Raw genomic sequence first — 20067 nt, forward strand, 5'->3', positions numbered from 1 at the left:
TTATTTGATCCAAAACACAGTAAAAGCAGTAATATTGTGAAATATTATTACAATTTAAAATAACAGTTTTGTATATTAATATACAGTGTCTTCAGTGTCACATGATCTTTCAGAAATCATTCTAACATGCTGATTTATTATCAATGTTGGAAACAGTTGTGCTGCTTAATATTTTTTTGGATCCTGTGATACTCTTCTCAGGATTCTTTGATGAATAAAAAGTTTAAAAGTGCAGTGTTTATTTTAAATAGGCATCTTTTCTAACAATATAAGTCTTTACTATCACTAACAACACTAATTAACACATGAACAAAATTATTAATTTCTATCAAAAAAGAAAGAAAAAAATGTACTGACCCCAAACTTTTGAACAGTAGTGTATATTGTTAAAAAATATTTCTATTTTAAATTAATGCTGTTCTTTTTAATGTTTTATCCATAAAAGAATCCTGAAAAAATTGCACATGTTCCAAAAAAATATTAAGCGGCACAACTGTTTTCAACATTCACAATACATTAGCATATTAGAATGATTTCTGAAGACTGAATGACAGAAGTAAATTTAGCTTTGCATCACAGAAATAAATTATATTTAAATAGAAAACCATTATTTTAAACTGCAGTAATATTTCACAATATTTCAGTTTTGAAAATAAATAAATGCAGCCTTGATGAGAATATGAAACTTCTTTAAAAAACATTAAAAATCATACTGATCCCAAACTTTTATATATAGGCTATATATTTTTGTTCTAATTCTTATCCAGTGAACCATGAATGACTGGAAAAGTAATGTACATTCATTGGTTAAAAGATTGGGTTCATTGAAAAACTTCCAGCTCTGAAAACGTCTGGAATTCAGAAACTTAATAATTTTATTAAAATAATTACATTTCAGAATTCCAGACGTTTTATAAGATGAATGTTTACAATATTTTCAATTAGAATGATTTGATTTAATCATTTACTTTCAAATGTACATTATTTCATTTCAAATATTTCAATCATAAATATTGTATTTGTTTTAATCTGGTTTCATAAATAATTCAGCAGGCTTCAAAGATTGTTGTGTACAATAGGGGTCCTTGGAGTAAAAAAAGTTGAAGAACCACTTATATAAATACACATTACTGTTACTGTATTACATACAGCTTATATTAAATGGAAATATGGACATTTCTTTACATAAGTAGGCTTCATACCTCAAAATTCTCTACAAAGCACGACTCAAGTTTCTTCTGTGTTTGCTGGGTGTTCCGTATGAACGAGTCCAGTGTTTATTTCCATACAGGGCAGACACAGCATCACTTCCATAAAAGCACCACTGAACGAATCAGTGAACGCATTTTAATAGATTCAAATGATTCGAGTCTCTGAGCTGAATCAAAATCCTCACCACTGAAAAGATTCTACTGTTTAAAGGGTTAATTCGCTGGCCCTCTCACATGACGGCATCACGTGACATTGATCCCGTGACGTCTTGTAGCAATTTGACAGCAGAGGCAGCAGGTAAGCGAGAAGTTAAATATATTTCTAATATTTCCACTATAAATATTGCGTTTTGGGTTCACAAATAATTATGAAACAACTGTGTAGCAACGTCTGAATAAACGGGAAAGTTTAGGCGCTAACGTTAGCTTTCCAATGCGCTGTTTTCTGCATTAGCAGTTATCAGTGGCTCTGTCCATTCAGTATTTTTTGTTTGTTTTGAAGACGTATAACAAACATTATCATATTATTTTGAATGTATGTGTCCAAACCCATCGAAACGTTTAGTTAACCTCATCTATATTTACAGTGAAGTGTATTTCGATTTTTTCGTCCACCATTAGCTAGCTTAACGTTACATACGACTCCTGCTATGCTAAATCATTTTATAGTGTTTATTAGTCACACACCGTAGTTAGCACAGTGTCTAAACTTTGTTAAACATCCCCCCCCCCAATGTGTTATTTATGTTTGTAACCTGTTTTCGAGGGGAGCTAGGTGGCATGAGTACTGATGCTGCAGCATTTGTCATAGTGGCCTTTCCAGGGACAGTACATCACGATTTGATATTGTGTTCAGTTTAAAGGTCCTAACATATAAAAACTCAACATGGATATCCGAGGGGCAGTGGACGCTGCCGTCCCTACCAACATCATTGCAGCAAAGGCCGCAGAGGTCCGAGCAAACAAGGTCAACTGGCAGTCCTACCTCCAGTGAGTACATCTGAATATAGCATCTGCTTTATTTTTGCTCTCATAGAAAATATATCTGAAAGCTGAATGCATTTTGGGTCTCATAGCATACTGTCACAAGATACAGAGTTTGGACCCTAAAATGCTGTCTGTGTAGGCAGCTCACTAGTTTCAAAAGGTCTCTGGCTCTGAAATAAGAATAAACCAGCTGTGTACCTTCAGAATTTTGATCTTGGTTTCTTTATTTGATACATTTAAAATTGGTTTCACATTTTTTTTTTTTAATTTCCCTAGTGTAATGCTTCTCTAAAACAGGAACAAGGTCTAGCATGTTTTAAGGAAACTGAGTTTGTGTCACTCAGTTTGTGTCACTGTCTTGTGACAGTTATGATGGTCGTTTGTTTGTGTGTATGTGTGTGTGTGTGGCTGTGTTTTTCTGTCTGGTTCTGACAGTGAGTGTTTTAAGGATTGTCATTTCTTGCATACATAGTCCTTCCTTAATGTTATTTACCAACTAAACCAACACTAGTTTTTTTTTAAAAAAAAAAAAACTAGATTCTGCCTTATCGTTTGGTTTTCTAACCCATTTATACTGGTTACATGGTAACGCTGTCATATGCATATTATGATAGGCTTTCTGCCTGTGAGACAAGTTGACTTTTTCATGTTGTCCAATGAAAAGACATGGAGCTTGTCATTTCCTTTTTGTATTATTAAATTATTATGATTTCTGAAGGATCGTGTGAGACCGAAGACAGCTGCTAAAAATGTAGTTTTGCCGTAACAGCAGTAAATTGCATTTTATTGTTCAAAACAGTTATTTTAAGTAATAATATTTCCCAGTATTGCTGTTTTTGCTATATTTTTGATCAAACAAATGATTTTAGATTGATGAGATTTATTTAAAAATCTTACCAACCTCAGACTTTTTGAATGGTAGTGTTTTTGATATATTTGTGTTGTATTATGGTTGTTGTTATTTTATTTTGCTATAAGCGAAGCAACTCAATGGTTACAGAAATGTGAGGATATTCAAAATTCAGTTAGAAAAGATTGATAATGAAGTACAATAAAGACCGAAGGAGTTTTATGGAGTATAATTAAGACTGTTTAATGAGGTATGGTAATCAGTCTGTATTTGTAATTTAAACTAAATGCATATTAATGCAGAGGGCATGTGGCAGGTGAAATCAGATTGCTGTAATGAAGGCAACAGCACAAGTCATTATTACTTTTAAATGTCTATATAGTTTTTAAATTAAATTTTAGTTTATGTTTTTGTTTTATTTAGTATTAGTTGTTTTAGTTCTTCAAAATAAAAATAAATATAAATGTTATATAATGTTATATATGTTAATAAAAATGTTTAATTTGTATAAATTCAATTTAAAGTTTGTTTTATTTCATGTAATACTTTTTTATGGTTTTAGTTTTAGTTAACCTTACTTTTCGATTAGATTCACTCTGTTGTGAATAATAATAATATATTCTCAACATAGAGATTGTAATTATGCTTTATATATTTTAGATATTATTTATTTAACTTTTATATTTATTTGCATATTATTCTTTTATACATTACTCCTAGCATATTAGAATGATTTCTGAAGGATCATGTGACACTGAAGACTGGAGTAATGATGCTAAAAAATAAGCTTTGATGACAGGAATAAATTGGTTTTTTGAAATATATTCAAATATAAAGCAGTTATTTTAAATACTAAAAATAGTTCACAGTATTACTGCTTTTGCTGTATTTTGGATCACATAAATGCCGGCTTGGTGAGCAGAAAGGACTTCTTTAAAAAGCATTAAAAATCGTACAGTCCAAAAACTTTTGACTGGTAGTGTATATATACATACATATATCTTACATTTGTCCTTGACACTTTCTTGAAAATCAGAGTAAAAGTGCTAAATTACAGTTCTGAGAGTTTAATTGGTTTATCATATTTCTGACAGGCTTTAAAGGAAGAAGGCAGAGTTCAACAAAAAGTGTCAGCAACATTAAAGCAAATACAATTATTATACTAGATCTAATTAGAACAGCAGATTTTTAATTGTAATACTAGCCAGAAATTATACTGAAAAAATACTGCATGCACCTTTAATTTTTAAGGCTTAGACACTTGTATGTGATAAATAGGACCCAATGGAGCAAGTAACGGTTTCATCAATGTCCCATCCTTATTATTGAGTCCTGCGAGCTCTCCACAGAAGAGAGAAAAATGATTTACTTGTGTGGCTCTTGAGAATGGATATATTAAATCTTTAAATCAGATTAAAACAATAAAAAAGCATGTAAAAGTAAATATGTTTAATTAAAAATGATGTGAATAATTGAAGCTCTTTTCTGGATTGCCTTTTGTTGTGCCTTACTCCCTTTAGTCATTGGTGAGTTTTATGCTTTTCAGGGGCCAAATGATCTCATCTGAGGACTGCGAGTTCATTAAGAAGTTTGAGATTGCCGGGTCCGAGGACAAGCAAGCAATTCTGACGAAAGAAGGACATCAGGTTTATATGACATTCTTCTTGTTTTTTTTTGCTCTTCCCAACCTGTTTATGTTAAAAGGAGAAACGTACTACAAATAACCAAGCTAGATCATTGCCTGTGTTTTTATTTTTGATTCGTTTTCGGAACCACAAATGGTTAGGGGTCCTTTTATATAAATGAAAGCTTTGTGTAAATGACTCATATGTGCTCTCATGTAGTTGTATTTCTATTTAAGTCTGTACGTTTAACTAATTCTTTTATCATATTTTATTGTAGTGTGCAAAGACCTTCCTCAACCTTATGGCTCATATATCTAAAGAGCAGACAGTTCAGTACATCCTGACCCTGATTGATGACACGCTGCAGGTAAAAACACGTGCCATTTCAGAGACCAGCTCTGTCTGTTTTCTCATAGCCTGTCAGACTTAAAAGCTTTGGAATGTTCATTTATAATGCATCAATGAGCCTGTATTATCTCGTATAGTTACATGAATATTACTATGACATTTGCTTTTTGTCTCTTCACAGCCTTGGTCTTGGAAATGTTCAAAAAGGAAAAAAGTCACATTCTCAAACTGATTTTGACTAATAATAATAATCTGTCATTCCTTAAGTAAATAGTATGTTATGGCCTAGATGCACACTGATGCTCTAGCTTAGGTTTTTCGCTGTATGTTTTATCAGTGTTATCTGTTAAGTTGTGCTGATAGATGGCCTTCATAAAACCCACTTTCAGTTGCATTTATGAAGTCTACGGTTCTGTGTATATACTATACTGAGTATTTCTGTACGCATACAGTGACTTGTCCTCTCACATTCATTTAGCCCATGCCTCTATTATGAGATCTTCTATTCATATGCAAAGCGGTTATAATTTTGCAACCAAGATAAACAGGCTTGTCTTTCTATTTTAAAAATCAATTCATTTTATAAATATGTCTCTGGGGAAATTGAAGAAATGAACTGTCTCTCTCGTTAAGTATCATGTACGTGATGTAGGGAGTATTAAGTGTTTTTCAGATGGACAACAATGCAACCAAGTATAGCTCATGTTGTAGTGGTGGTGAAATGGATGTTTCTCATCCTTACAGATGTAGTCACTGACCTTTCTAATGTCTATTTGTGGATTGCTTTTAACTGTATATGTGTCTAAGATCATAATTTTTCTATAATCGGCAAAGTTTATTTTATGTTGCAATAATGGGTCTACTTTACCATGCAGGAAAATCATCAGAGAGTGAATATCTTCTTTGATTATGCCAAGAAGACTAAGAATACAGCCTGGTCATATTTCCTCCCAATGCTGAACCGTCAAGACCTCTTTACTGTTCACATGGTAAGTTGCTATCAGGCAAAACAAAATAGATAAATGTGTATAATATACACTACTATTCAAACGTTATAATATATATATATATATATATATTAAAACGATAATATCTTACCGTTTAATAGCTTTATTTTTATTATCATTATTACTATTTTTGTTGGTGTTGATTTTATTAATACTACTAATAAAAATTAAAAATACTATTATTATTATTATTATTATTATTATTATTGTCCTCTTCTTGATCCTCAAACCTCCCCTCGTTCCTGATTAAATTAGTTTATTTTAAATGTTATTATTGCTGCTATTATTATTATAATTGCCATTTGTCATCTTTCTTACCCTCCAACTACCCATTTATTTACAATGAATTGAGATTATTATTATTCTTACTACTATTATTATTCTACTACTATTTCTATTATGATTACCATCCACACCCTCCACCCTCCAAATTTTGTATTATCACTATTATACTATTTTCATTATTATTATTATTATTATTATTATTATTATTATTATTGTCATCATCATTATTATTGTTTCCTATTATTGTTATGTCTGTTGTACTTTTCTACATGTTCCTTTGTTTATATACTTCCAACCTTGACACCCAGTTACACCATTTACACACGCTCACACAAATCATGTTGGCTGTCATGTTTGCTTTGTTGACCTTGGTTATTTTGTATTTGATTTATCACCTGTAAATAGTATATTTGTTAGCAAAATAAAAAATAAAAGGCAGTTCATATACATTTCTTTAAAAAAAAAATATATATATATATATATATATATATTTATTTTTTTTTTTTTAAGAAATGTATACTTTTTTGTTCAGCAATAATGCATTCAATCGATCAAAAGTGACAGTAAAGACATTTGCAATGTTACAGAAGATTTATATCTAAAAGAAAAGCTTTTCAACTTTCCATTCACCAAATGGCCCTGTCACAGTTTTCACAGAAGAAAGGTTTCTTGAGCACCAAATCAGCATATTGGAATGATTTCTGAAGGATTATGTGACACTGAAGACTGGAGCACTGGCTGCTAAAAATTCAGCTTTGCCATTACAGGAATAATTTACATTGCACATTTTAAAATATGTTAAAATAGGAAACAATTATTGTTTATGAGCAAATATGAACAAAAGCAATCACAGTATTTCTTAAATGATTTGTCATAGCAGTGAAATTATATTAAAGCGTCATGAACTGCCTTTGTTTTTTATTTTGTCTTGTTCTCTGACATCCACTTATAATGTTTTCAAGATTTGTATATAAAACTACATCATAATTTAAAAGTAATAGGCTATTTATTTTGTCCTGTTTGATTCGCCTCATCAGAATGCTCTGTTTGAATTGAATAGGTGTGGCGGATTGTAAACTGGGAAGTTAACGCCAACTGCTATGATTGATTAATAGTTGTGTATGTTTGACAGCCTACATCCTTCAGATGGGCGCTGCTGTGATTTAGGTCAAAACCGCATAAATACTCAATACATATCAAACAATCTGTAATAACAGACAAAGCAATAGTGACCATGTAATAAAAACTTTTACTCACACTTGTGTGTTGCGATCCAATATAGTCGCCAAAGAATCGTCTTTTAGTTGCGTCGAATTGTGCCTTGTTTGTAAACGAATCCTCGTTAAAATGAAGCACGCAAGTTAAACTTGGCACTGCACAGTGTTTTGCTGTCTTCGGAGCCATCTTTATCATTTGGTTTCTGCGTAGACCTGCGTTTGCCTCTTATTTTTTATATTATATGCTAAACAGGCAGTGATGTAGAAGCAGGCGTCGATCTTTTTCTGCATAGGCTGCATTTAGCCACAATCTTACGTCATAAAGTGGCACATTCCACTAATTGGCAGATTGGGTTCAATATAAGCCATTTTAGACTAACAAGAAAGTTTTGAGTTCTGAAATGTACAGATGATGTTTTTATAGTACAAAGACCTCTTATATGTCAAAAGATCAAGACAATTTTGATTTCTCAGTTCATGACCTTTTTAATGTATTCTGAGAAGCTCATTTGACCTGTTTTGACCTCATAGTTTCTTCTGTATAAGAAAAGTAATTTCAACTGTGAGTGCAAAAGCTTAATTTTCCCAATTAAATTTCAGGAGTGTGCAGGTGGCGTTTGCTGATGGTTTAACTGCATTTGCGTAACAAAGTCACCGTGAAGTATGGACCAGTAGCTCACAGCCCTTTTCTCCTGGAAGAAAATGTTTCCAAGTAATTACTGAACAAAGTTAGCTTATCCTCCCTTCTATGTAATTAGTTTGGAATGATGTCAGTGCCTAAACAGAAATATAGCCACAATCCTCGATGCAGTATTCTGCTTAATACAGCGGGTAAAATAGCTTAAGTATTAAACACGTCACCATTTTTCTCAGTAAATATATTTCCAAAGGTGCTGTTGACTTGAAATTTTCGCCAGATGTCGGTAACAACCCAAGTAATCCATACATACAAAGAAAACAAAACAAATAAATTCATAATGTAAGTTATGTGTAATAAAATGGAATGACACAGGGAAAAAGTAGCTGTCTTGAAGCTGTCATTACCAACAAAGGCTTTTGTACAAAGTATTAAATAAATTTCAGTAGTTCAATACTTTTTCCCCATGTTATTCCATTTTATTACACATAACGTAAGTTCTGAATTTTTTTTATTTGTGTATATGGATTGCTTGGGTTGTTATCGACATCTGGTGAAAATTTCATGTCAGATGCACCTTTAGAAATATATTTACTGGAAAAAAATGGTGATGTGTTCAATACTCATTTACCTGCTGTATATAAAAGCATTATGTACATTGTTCATAAATGCAGTTTGTTGAGCTCACATTCAGGGCCAGTACCTCTAAACTTTTTGTTTGAGAGCCCACAGTTAGTATGGGATCCATCAATAATTCATCAAAGAGATTTCCATGCTTACATTTGAACATTCACTCAAAAGCAAAACGTTTTCCCTGGATACTCTCATTTTTCGGATACATACTTCACACGCAGATCAGCGTGAAGTCAGTCGTCTCAGTTTAATTACCCTTCAGGCAGACGGCAGTCGCGGGGTGCTGAACTGCATGAGGATTGTATTGATTCCTCTTGCCATCCTCACCTCAGGTCTTAATGAAACGCTCTGAAGTTCCCCTTTTGCATGGCAAGCAGAGTAAATGTCAGGTCTTCTGGAAACATCAGAATGGCTCTGAATGCATTCATTACCATAGCGCACACACAGATGTTGAAAGTGATAAAGCTCTCAGTGAATCACTTCATCTGACCAATAATTCAAGCATATTTTGCAGTGCTTGCATATTCATTCGGCTGAAATGTTAATTTAGGTTGTTTAATTTCAGGTTGAATGTTTCAGATGGATGTGGAGCAACAGTTGCCATTACTTATCACAATTAAGGCTGTTGATTGTCCTTTGGCCTTTTGCCACTTTTATTCAGAGGACAGCAGAGAGACCGGAAATGTTTGGGAGAGAGACTGAGAGCAGGATTGGGAAATGTTTTGAGCTCTATACAAACTTTGTTTGTCTGCATTGACTACTTATTGTGCCTAAACAAGGCACCCAAGGCCACAACCCAGACATAGCATTTTATATATTCCTGTATTCAATCATCTGTATGAAAGCCACGTCTAGAAATGCATTTTTCAAGCACCGATGCGACATTTCTTTTCTTTCCCTCAGGCTGCGCGGATCATAGCCAAGCTGGCTGCCTGGGGACGTGACCTGATGGAGGGCAGTGACCTGAACTACTACTTCAACTGGATTAAGACCCAACTCAGCTCTCAGGTAGAAAACAAAGAGATTCTATACTTAAATCAGCAGACCTTCTCTCCCCAACTAATTAAAGGAACAGTCGACCCCAAAAATGACAATTCTGTTATCATTTACTCGCCGTCATGTCAAACTTGAAACACAAAAGCAATGTTATGTAGAATATTAGTAGCTCAGAGTCTTAGTTTCCGTTTCATTGCAACTGTTTTATACATTGAAAGTGAATGGAGAATCATTTTTTGTTCAACGGAAGAAATAAATTACAGGTTTGGAGCAACATGAGACTGAGTAAATGATGTTACAGTTTTCATTTTAAGATTTTTACATGAGATAAAAAAAAAGCTGCTCAGAAACTCTCTCTTCCTTTCTCAGCAGGCTTTTATTTCTCAAAAAGCTCTTACCTTATCTAAAACACATCTGCTTCTTATGTCAGTCACAGAACATAACCTACTGTATCTGGATCTTTGTGCATTACCAGTGTTGCCTCTGTGCCTTATGATGTAAATTTTCCTATACAATGAAACTTCAAAAGATGCCATCGCTTTCTTCTTGTTTTCAATCCTCCTCCTTTCAGTGGAGTGTGAAAGGCAAGCTGAGACATAAAAGAATTTGTGATGTGTCAAAGCACTGGCCGTGCGCTGTGTTCCTTTTCAACTTTTTTTTTTTTTTGGCTTTTAGGTTTTTGTGGGTTTAAATAAGGAGCCTTCAAATTGAAGAAGGTTATTTGTGTCAGTTTTTTTGGTTTAGTTACTATCAGTAGCAGTTACAGTTAAAATGTTTCAGCTATATTAGCGAAGTCTAAATGAAAGTGAATCTACATTGAAAATTGAAGATTTAAAATCTAATTTATACCTGAAACAGAAAGGTTTTTTTTTTTTGGCAAATGTAAAGCAAAGAAATTTCATAATATCAAATAAAAGAAGAAATAATGGTACAACTTTACAATAAGGTTCGCTATTTAACATCAGTTAACATGAGCTAAGAATGAACAATACTTCTACAGCATTTAGTAATTTTAGTTTGTTAATTTCAGTATTTACTAATGCATTATTAAAATCAAAAATTGCATTTGTTAACATAAGTTAATTAACACTGTGAATTAACATGAACTAATAATGGTCGACTGTATTTTCATTAACTAACAAAGATTAATAAATAGTGCAATAAATGTATTCTTCATTGTTCATTCATTATTTTAGTTAATACATTAACTAATGTTAACACATGACTTATTATAAAGTGTTACTAAAATATTTGATTGAGCACTATTTTTTTGTTTGTTTATCTTTAACTGGGTCGAAAAAAACTGATTTTTAAAATTGTGTTTTTTAGGCCTAATGAAGTATGAATATTTCTATAATTAATATATTTAGTTTTACTATAAAATATGTAATCACTCAGTTATTTGATTTCTGTGGAGTAAAACCGTAGGGCCAGTTTTACAAACAGATTGCGCCAACGCAAACCATCTTTTGGTATTAAAATTTTACTATCAGGTTTTACTAAAGATGCGCAGTGAAGAATTAGCACTGTAAAGGTGTGGACATAGTTATTTTTGCACCTTACCTTATTAAATATGCATTTGTAGAAGTCTCCCTTTCAGACACAAAATTTATGGGAGGAGAGTGTTTAAATGAATCACGCAATGTATTTTACTAACATTTACACTCGTCCTGTAACTGGCATTTGCACCATTATTAAACTATTTTTCGCTTGAAATAGTTGCAATTATTGTTGCTAGGAGGAGGCACCAAAGAGAACAGAGAGCATGTGGTAAAAGTGAGAGGATTTTTTCCACATGTATTAAAGGAGATGTTTTCTTTCTTTCTTTCTTCAGTTGTAAAGAAATTGTGTTTTTTGAGTAAAGCATTTCAGGAATTATCTGCATATAGTGTACTTCTATGCTGCCCATAAGTTTGAACTTCTGAAATGCAGTTTCAATGCAGCTTCAAAGGAATCTAAACAATCCTACCCGGGGAATAAGTATGTGGTGAAACGATTTCATTTTCTAAAAAAAATGCTCATCTTGTCTAGCTTTGTGATGCGCATGCATAGTCTGTGTAATCCGGGTCAGTACAGTTAGGGTATGTCTAAAAACTCCATCTCATTTTCTCCTTTAACTTTACAATCATCCTACATTGCTGTTTTTCCTTTATTGTAAAGGGCGTTTGACCTTCTTTGCATGTTCACTTTGTAAACACTGGGGATGTGCATGGCAGAGCTAGATGATTTGAGGTTAAAAAATATAGAAATTTATTTATTTATTTTTTTTTGGAAAATGACAGATCGTTTTGCTAGATAAGACCCTTATTCCTTCGCTGGGATCGTTTAGAGCCCTTTGAAGCTGTGTTTTGGATGTTCAAACTCGAGGGCACCATTGAAGTCCACTATATGGAGACGATTCCTGATATTTTTTCCTCAAAAATAATTTCATAATTTCTTTTCAACTGAAGGAAGAAAGGCATGAACATATTGGATGACCAGGAGGTGAGTACATTATCTGTAAATTTTGGTTCTGGAAGTGAACTTCTCCTTTAATTCATTTGGAATGCTAGAAGAACACATTATTTGAACATATCGTTTGCCAAGCCATGTTATTTTTTATTTGCTTCAGGAAATAAAAAATGACTTGGAACCCTCAATTAGGAGTAACGCAATACCAGGTCTATCGAAACTTCTAGCAAACCTTAATTTTTTGGTCCTCCATTCTTTATTTGTGACGGTGCTAATTTGCGCTGTGCTTGGTATATTTCGTTGGTCAATCTGTAAATGAAATGTTGTGTCTGAGTTCTTTAATTTGCACATTGTTAGTTAATTTCCCCACCCATCTGTGCTGTTTTGGAATTGCACTCTTGTGCTAATTTGCCCTGTTTAGTAAAACTGGCCAATAGTAATGACTCAGTTTCAGTTTTGTTTTTATTCTTTTCATTAAATGATTTAAATTGATTCACAAATTTCTCTAAATGCATCATTACCAAGCTGATCAGACTTTGAATGATTGTTTTATATTAAATATGAAACATAAATAGAAAGGTTATTGAAATGTCATGGAAAATTGCTCACAAATCAGGAAGACAGCCTCTGACTTTCAGAGCCCATCTTGTGTGTCAAACACTTTGCAGCACCTGCACAGGAACGAGTGAATTTGTATGTACTGTGTCACTCCTCGAATCCTACATGTACACAGCAGGGGGTCGAGATCTGCAGAGGCAGCCGTGTCAGGCCACTACTGCAGGAGAGTGCTTTATATAAAGGGCACAATGAGAAGAATAAACCGAGAAGTGCCTAGAGCACGATTTGATCCTGGATCCTCCTGACTCAGAATCAGCTATGAGCTGTGAGCTCTGCTGCAGCAGGCCAGCCACAGATACAGATTAAGAGATTCACTAAGGCCCCAGTGGTGCTAAGGTGCACTGGGTTGAATCATTTACCACCTGCACATGGGAACCAGGGGTCGACCTTACTTATGGTGGCACCAACTTATTTGCTTTAAAAAAAAGAAAAAAAAAAAACTATGATGTGCCGGTTCAGCATGGTGTTCTAGAGGTTTTGTTTGCATTACTTGCTTGGGAGAACTGATGAAACAGCATCTTAAATGATGTTTTTGTCTCTGTTTCTTTTGTTTTATGCACCACGATACTTTTTTGGTATAGATATGCATTATATTAACATCAAGCCAAGCCTGTCCGTGTACCAGGCAGGAGGTTACAAAGTAACAACAGATAAAAGCTCTTTTCCATGTATATCTGAGTTTTGTCCTAATCAGTCACAGCGAAGGGCAAGGGCGCTTTAGACAATCGCCTAGTTCCTGTATTTACACCATTGCCTTCTACATTGAAATCTTACTGGTCCAAAAACATCAAATATCTTTTCTAATTGGCTGTATTTGTGTCACATAACAGTTTAATGTGTTTAGACAGAAAAATTGCTTGTCGTTTCATGTCACACCTGGTTAGTACACAGTATGAGTGTGTGTGTGTTTATTGTTTGGATTTGAATGTATTCTTAATCTTAACCATTTTAGATAACCTTCAAACATATTTTGTGTTGTTTCACAAGCCTGAACCAGAATCCATTTACATCGGAGTGCAAAAAGTGTGTTTTGTAAGGACATGTTTGAAGATAGCTGTAATGAACTTCAATTTACATGCAATACCAAAAACAGCACAAGTATTTTCATTATATCAGAGATTTGAAGGCTGTGCCAACATTTCAGAATCTTGTTTTCGCTCATAGGCATAATTTACGGTGGAGACGGTGAGATGTGTCTCCACCACTTTTTATTTGTATATTATTTTTACACTCTTTTTTTTATATTATTACATTTTATCCCCACCATCATAGCTCCAACTGATCACATTTCATTGCAAACAAATGTGTCCCCATTCCTGATATACTCTACTGTTCAAAAGATTTGTGTCGTAAGATTTTTTTTTAAAGAAATATCTTATGTTTACCAAGGTGCTTTTATATCATTGATAATTATTAGTAATTGTTCTCTATTCAAATATTATTCAAATTCAATTATACAATTTTGAGAGTATATTAGACTATTACGCATGCAAATGGCCCAGGTTGAGAGCACTGGGAGAAATTCCAAAGTCTCAGCTTTCAAATTCTCTCAGTTTTATTGCAAAATACAAACAATGTCTTACAATAATGTGTTTTTCACACTCTTTAATGTGGCGTGACAGATCGCTCTGTTCGCTTCAGTTTAAGCAGCATGTGAATCAGTTATCTTTCCGATTACAATTAAGAGACATTTGTTTCATTAAATTAGACTATATTGTTTTTTTTCATGCCTTTTGATGTTCCTTCACTTTTACATCTTGCTAAAAACTTGAAATAAAGAGGAAAAACACATTTACAATTAGTATTTTGTGATAAAATTGACAGAATTTGAAAGCTGAGCTGTGTTAAAAAGCAACAAAGCACAAAATTACTGTTGAAACAAAAACAAACAAAAAAAATGTATAATTTAATGAATTGATTTACATGAATACAGCAATCTCTCATGCCACATTAAAGAGCTTGAAAAACACAATATTGTAAGACACATTGTTTGTATTTTGCTATAAAACTGAAATTTTGAATGCTGAGACTTTGTTGTATATTAAAAGTACCAAAAGCACAAAGCTTATTGCTATTAATGTGGGGGGCCTGGCACACTACAAATAACAAATGCAAGACATTAAATATTATTTCCAAGCATACTGTCCCTGCGAGTATGATTTCTGCTAATAATCTCACAATAAACCCCCAGTGTTCACAATCAGCGCCATTTGGATGCGTGATATAGGCGATACTCTCAAAATATTACAGCTTTAATTTCTACAATTTATTTCTCAAACCATTTTGACTTTATTCTCATAATTTCGACTTTATTCTCGAAACATTTTGACTTTGTTATTAAAATCTTATTATTTTAATCTTGTATTTAAAAAAAAAATTGCATGTAATATATAATATTAATTAAATATATATATATAAATAAATTAAATATTAAATATATATATATATATATATATATATATATATATATATATATATATATATATATAGATATATATAAAGCCTGCATTATTACTGCATTATTAAGCTGCATTATTACTGTAATGGTGAGATGACAACACATGACGTTCTACTCTGAGCTGTCCACATCCTCAGGTAGCGCCTACATGAATCTGCTGTGGTCAGGTGGTACAGCAGTCACATGGTCAAAGTCGTAGCTCTCAAAGCAATCTCAGCTTACAAGTACTGCTAGCATGTGAACACATTGTTGATAGCGTTGCCACAGAATGAAAAATTCAGAATGAAGATTTGGAACAGCTCACAGTATAACAAAAGCCAGTAGAAGGGAAGCCTGCAACCTTTAGCCAAAAAAACGTAATGGCTAAAGCTAATGCTTCTGGTTTGGGAAAGGAGTCCAGGGGCTGTGTTTGTTAGAATGGGTGTCAATGGAGAAGAATCTTTACTACGCTGAATAAACAACTTTTTAGAAGAAACGGTATCATTTAATCAATCGACCACCTATTGGCTAATTTTCAACATGTTTTACACTAAACAATACTTTTGGATTGAACTATTTTTTAGAGTTTACAGTGTTTTTAGAGTTTGCTGTTTTGCAAGAGAAATACTGACTTTTTGCAACAGGTGGGATTCAGCTTATGGCACTTCCCATTCATTCCTATTGTATCCGTAAATGGCAATTGACTGTCGCACAACTCTGAACTGAAATCAATGACATCAAGGCTGTAATGTGATTGGTTGTCAAGGCACACGTGATCCAAATTGACTGTTACACTTTCTCCAATATTAAGTAATACAGACCCTGTCATCTCCCAATAGTAAGAAAATCTCTGGTAGAATGTTGTCAACTCTGAATTACGGCAATTGTGACATGGTGTGAATGCAGTTTTTTTAACATTGTACTTAACCCAAACTTTTGAGCAGTAGTGTACATTCACTGAAGTACAGATGCAATTTTGGTTCAGTAATGTGTAAGAAATTTTCAGGGAGTTCATGGTTGTAAGAAATCAAAGCCATGTTTGTGATTTAATCACTGAAAACATCCCTCATTTTTGTAGTAACACGTTCAATATATTTTCCAATTGCTTTCATTAGAAGTGGCTTTAGAGTGCATTTTTGAGCTTAATGGAAAGACACAGTGATACACTTAAGGAGAGTGTATAACCTTGAGATAGAGTACTGCATTAGATTGGTTTATTTAATGTTGGAATAAAAAGAGTGAATAAAAACAACTTTTGTAATTAAAAAAAAAACAATAAAATAGTCTGTTATTCTTCAGTAGATATGATGAATAAGATGGTTTACATTTACTTTCGATTAGATGAAACACACTAGATTGATACTCTGCGTTTATGAGCTTATTAAATAAATTATGAATGAATGAAATGAAATGCCATCAAAATAAATGAAAGAACATTTGATGCATTACAAAAGCTGTAATTAATTTATTATTTATAAAGCCACTATTTCATACTAGCTCTTGTTTTTTTATTATGACTATGAGAGATCAGCAGCACTTCGGTCCTCTGCTGATGAGAACTCTACGTGTGTGTGTGTGTGTGTGTGTGTGTGTTTATTCATACAGTGGTTTCTAGCTTTTAGTGAATGCATATACTTACAGCTCAGGTGATAAAGTCCAGCTTTCATTTTCATTTACTCTGTAAATCACCACAGTAATAGGAAGTTGCATGCAGTTTCATATTTTAGCCTTGGGACCCTCTGAATTAATGAATGTTGAAAATCATAAACAGACGGCTTGTCAAAGCAGTTCATGTGTATTAGACCACTCAGAGCGCACTTCATAAATTTATTTCATTGTAGCAAAGCGGCGATGGCTGTGAATAAACTTTCAATGAATCAAGAAAAAAATGCTGTCTATTCTAAGCAGGAAATAACTATAAATACCAGTTTAATTATATTGGGGTTTCATTTAAGATGCCTGTTGTAAAAGTGTTGACTTGCGTGTCTTTACATCTAAATTGTGACTTAGCTCTTGTAGCAAGCTTAAGCGTTTCATTTTGCAGTGCAGCTGAGACTGAAATAAATTCAGGGCCACTCTCCCACAGAATTTTAGACGATTGCCCGTCACGAACAAGCCGTTTCATTTACGCAGGAGTCATATGCCTCTCATCATTGTCCAAGAGTCTCGCTCTAGTTCCTGCAACAAGAGGCCCAAAATCACAGATTTTTTTTCTTTCTATCTTTTTTTTTTTTTTTTTTTTGTTAGAAACTACATGGTACAGGTGCTGAACCTGGAACAGGGACCATCTCCCCCAGTGAAGTGAGTATGTCACAGACGAAGGAGGCGGATGTGCAACTGTGTGAACGAGCCTCCACCGCCTTTCAGAGGCCGAGATCTTCACCTCACTCTTTTTCGGGATGCGGCACATGCTGTTTCTTGTCCACTGCTTTTTTTCCCATTCATATCCACTGTGAATCTTTTCACTTTTTCCTACAGCTGCACTTCTCTAATACAACACCTTTTTTTGTCTCTGTCCATCTTTAAGCATTTTTTTTTACAAAGATTCTTTCCTCTCTTGCCAGTGGCTGTGGTCATAATCCAGTATTTCTGCAGTTTTTTTTTTTTTTTTTTTTAGATACTAGACTTGATAGATTGAAAGGACCACCAGAAGGCTTTTGTCTTGCACTATAGCAATCTTTCTCTTTCATTTCTTTTTGCGCTTTTTAGAGTTCATTTGAAAAGAAATATATATTTTTTCCTTTCATCATGTGTCGCGAGTCAAAATCTGCTGGCGCAATGTAAGCGGCCACAAATTTTAATTCAATTTCCTCCCATGGCTCTTAAGACGTCTCCACTTTGCTATTCTTCATGACCTGTCTCCCTGTCTCTTCTATTCTCTGGACCGCTCTGCTTTTATGCATATGGTGCTGATCTACAGTATCATCTTCCCCAGTTAATGACTGAGTCTGTTCTCTCCTCTCAGCCACATTTCCTCTAACATCTCTCTATGATTCACTCACTCTGTGCAGGTTTCAAGGCTGCTGCTTTCTCTCTGCTGCATTGTGGGATTGTCTCTTTGATCCAGCATGTTATCCAAAAGGCGTTTTTTAAAAGTCAGAACTGTACTGCACGTGCATAAGTGAATGCAGAATTACCGAAAGTGTAAATGCTACTTAAGCAGCCTAGTTTCATTGTGTTCTTTTGCTAGTACCCAAAAAGGACGGGCTTATTTCATGCATCCATTTCCCTGCTTATCTGAACTGTTCTGTTCTTTGGGTTCTGATTGTGTTGTCCTTTTGTGTTTGTGTGCATGCTAATTTGTGCGTGTGTGTGTGTGTGTCGTGTATGTGTATTTTTTTCCTTCTGACCCTCACAGAGCTCCCAGTACGTTCAGTGCGTCGCTGGTTGCCTGCAGCTCATGCTGAGAGTGAATGAATACCGATTCGCCTGGGTGGAGGCTGACGGAGTGAACTGGTAATACTTACTTTCACACTAATATTTGGGTACTATTGCACTGTAGACTGTGAGATATTAAGCTGTCTTGGTGTTACGGTTATCTAGAATTATTTGGGGATTTTTTAATTGTGTAATTTTTTTTCAGACCTGGAATTAATAATATTTCTAACAATATTGTATTTAATAATATACAATGTTTATATTATAGAAATACACTTCAGTTTGAGAATTTTTTTTTTTCAAATGTTCATAAAGGAAGTCTCTTATGCTCACCGAGGTTGCATTTGTTTTATCAAAAATATGGTAAAAACAGTAATATTGTGAAATATTTTTACAATTTTGAAATATTTTGAAATGTTTTCTACACTACCAGTCAAAAGTTTTTGAACAGTAAGATTTTTAATGTTTTTTTTTTTTTTTTTAAAGTCTCTTCTGCTCACGAAGCCTGCATTTATTTGACCAAAGTACAGAAAAACAGAATTTTTTACATTTTATTTTACTGTTTTCTATTTGAATATATTCTAAAATGTAATTTATTCCGTTAATTTCAAAGTTGAATTTATAGCATAGTTACATGATCCTTTAGAAATCATTCTAATATTCTGATTTGCTGCTCAATTTTTTTTTATTATTATTATTAAAATTTAAATAAATTGAAATAATTTTAAAATTAAATTCTAAATAAATTGTATAAATAAATTATACTGACTTCAGGCTTTTGAATGGTATAGTATGTTACAAAAGCTTTTTATTTCAGATAAGTGCTGATCTCTTTTTTCTATTAATCAAGGAATCCTGAAAAATGCACTCAACTGTTTTAAATAATTATATAATAATAATAATAATAATAATAATATATAATAATAAATGTTTCTTGAGAATCAAATCAGCATATTAGAGTGTTTTCTGAAGGATCATGTGACTGAAGACTGGAGTAATGATGCTGAAAATGTAGCTTTGATCACAAGAATTAAATTTTAATATATATTTGAAATAGAAAGCAGTTATTTTAAATAGTAAAAATATTTCACAATATTACTGCTTTTGCTGTACTTTGGATTAAATAAATGCAGACTTTAAAAAACATTAAAAACCTTACTGTTCAAAAACTTTTGACTGGTATTATCAGCGTAGTATCAGAATCAGCATATTAGAATGATTTCTGAAGGATCATGTGACACTGAAAACATTCAGCTTTGCCAGCACAGGAATAAATTATATTTTACATTTTTTTTTTTTTTTTTCAGTGTCCCGTGATCCTTCAGAAATCATTCTAATATGCAGATTTGCTGTTCTAGAAACCTTTCTTATTATTATCACTGTTAAA

At 33.3% G+C, this 20067-nt stretch overlaps 1 protein-coding gene across 2 annotated transcripts in view; it reads left to right on the forward strand.

Moving 5' to 3' along the window:
* The first annotated feature begins 1432 nt into the window (after positions 1 to 1432).
* The window catches only part of atp6v1h (ATPase H+ transporting V1 subunit H), a 49478-nt gene continuing 30843 nt past the window's right edge, over positions 1433 to 20067 (forward strand). The window contains exons 1-8 of one of the 2 annotated variants that reach the window (XM_051127480.1): positions 1433 to 1509; positions 2068 to 2201; positions 4595 to 4694; positions 4951 to 5040; positions 5897 to 6010; positions 9704 to 9808; positions 17550 to 17603; positions 18661 to 18758. In XM_051127480.1, coding sequence (XP_050983437.1) covers positions 2098 to 2201; positions 4595 to 4694; positions 4951 to 5040; positions 5897 to 6010; positions 9704 to 9808; positions 17550 to 17603; positions 18661 to 18758 — 665 coding nt within the window. In that variant the 5' untranslated portion in view covers positions 1433 to 1509; positions 2068 to 2097. The remainder of the gene's footprint in view (positions 1510 to 2067; positions 2202 to 4594; positions 4695 to 4950; positions 5041 to 5896; positions 6011 to 9703; positions 9809 to 17549; positions 17604 to 18660; positions 18759 to 20067) is intronic. The other variant, XM_051127489.1, reaches the window with a different exon arrangement.

The sequence above is a fragment of the Labeo rohita genome, chromosome 2 (assembly GCF_022985175.1).
Source record: "Labeo rohita strain BAU-BD-2019 chromosome 2, IGBB_LRoh.1.0, whole genome shotgun sequence".
In the NCBI taxonomy this organism is placed as follows: domain Eukaryota; kingdom Metazoa; phylum Chordata; class Actinopteri; order Cypriniformes; family Cyprinidae; genus Labeo; species Labeo rohita.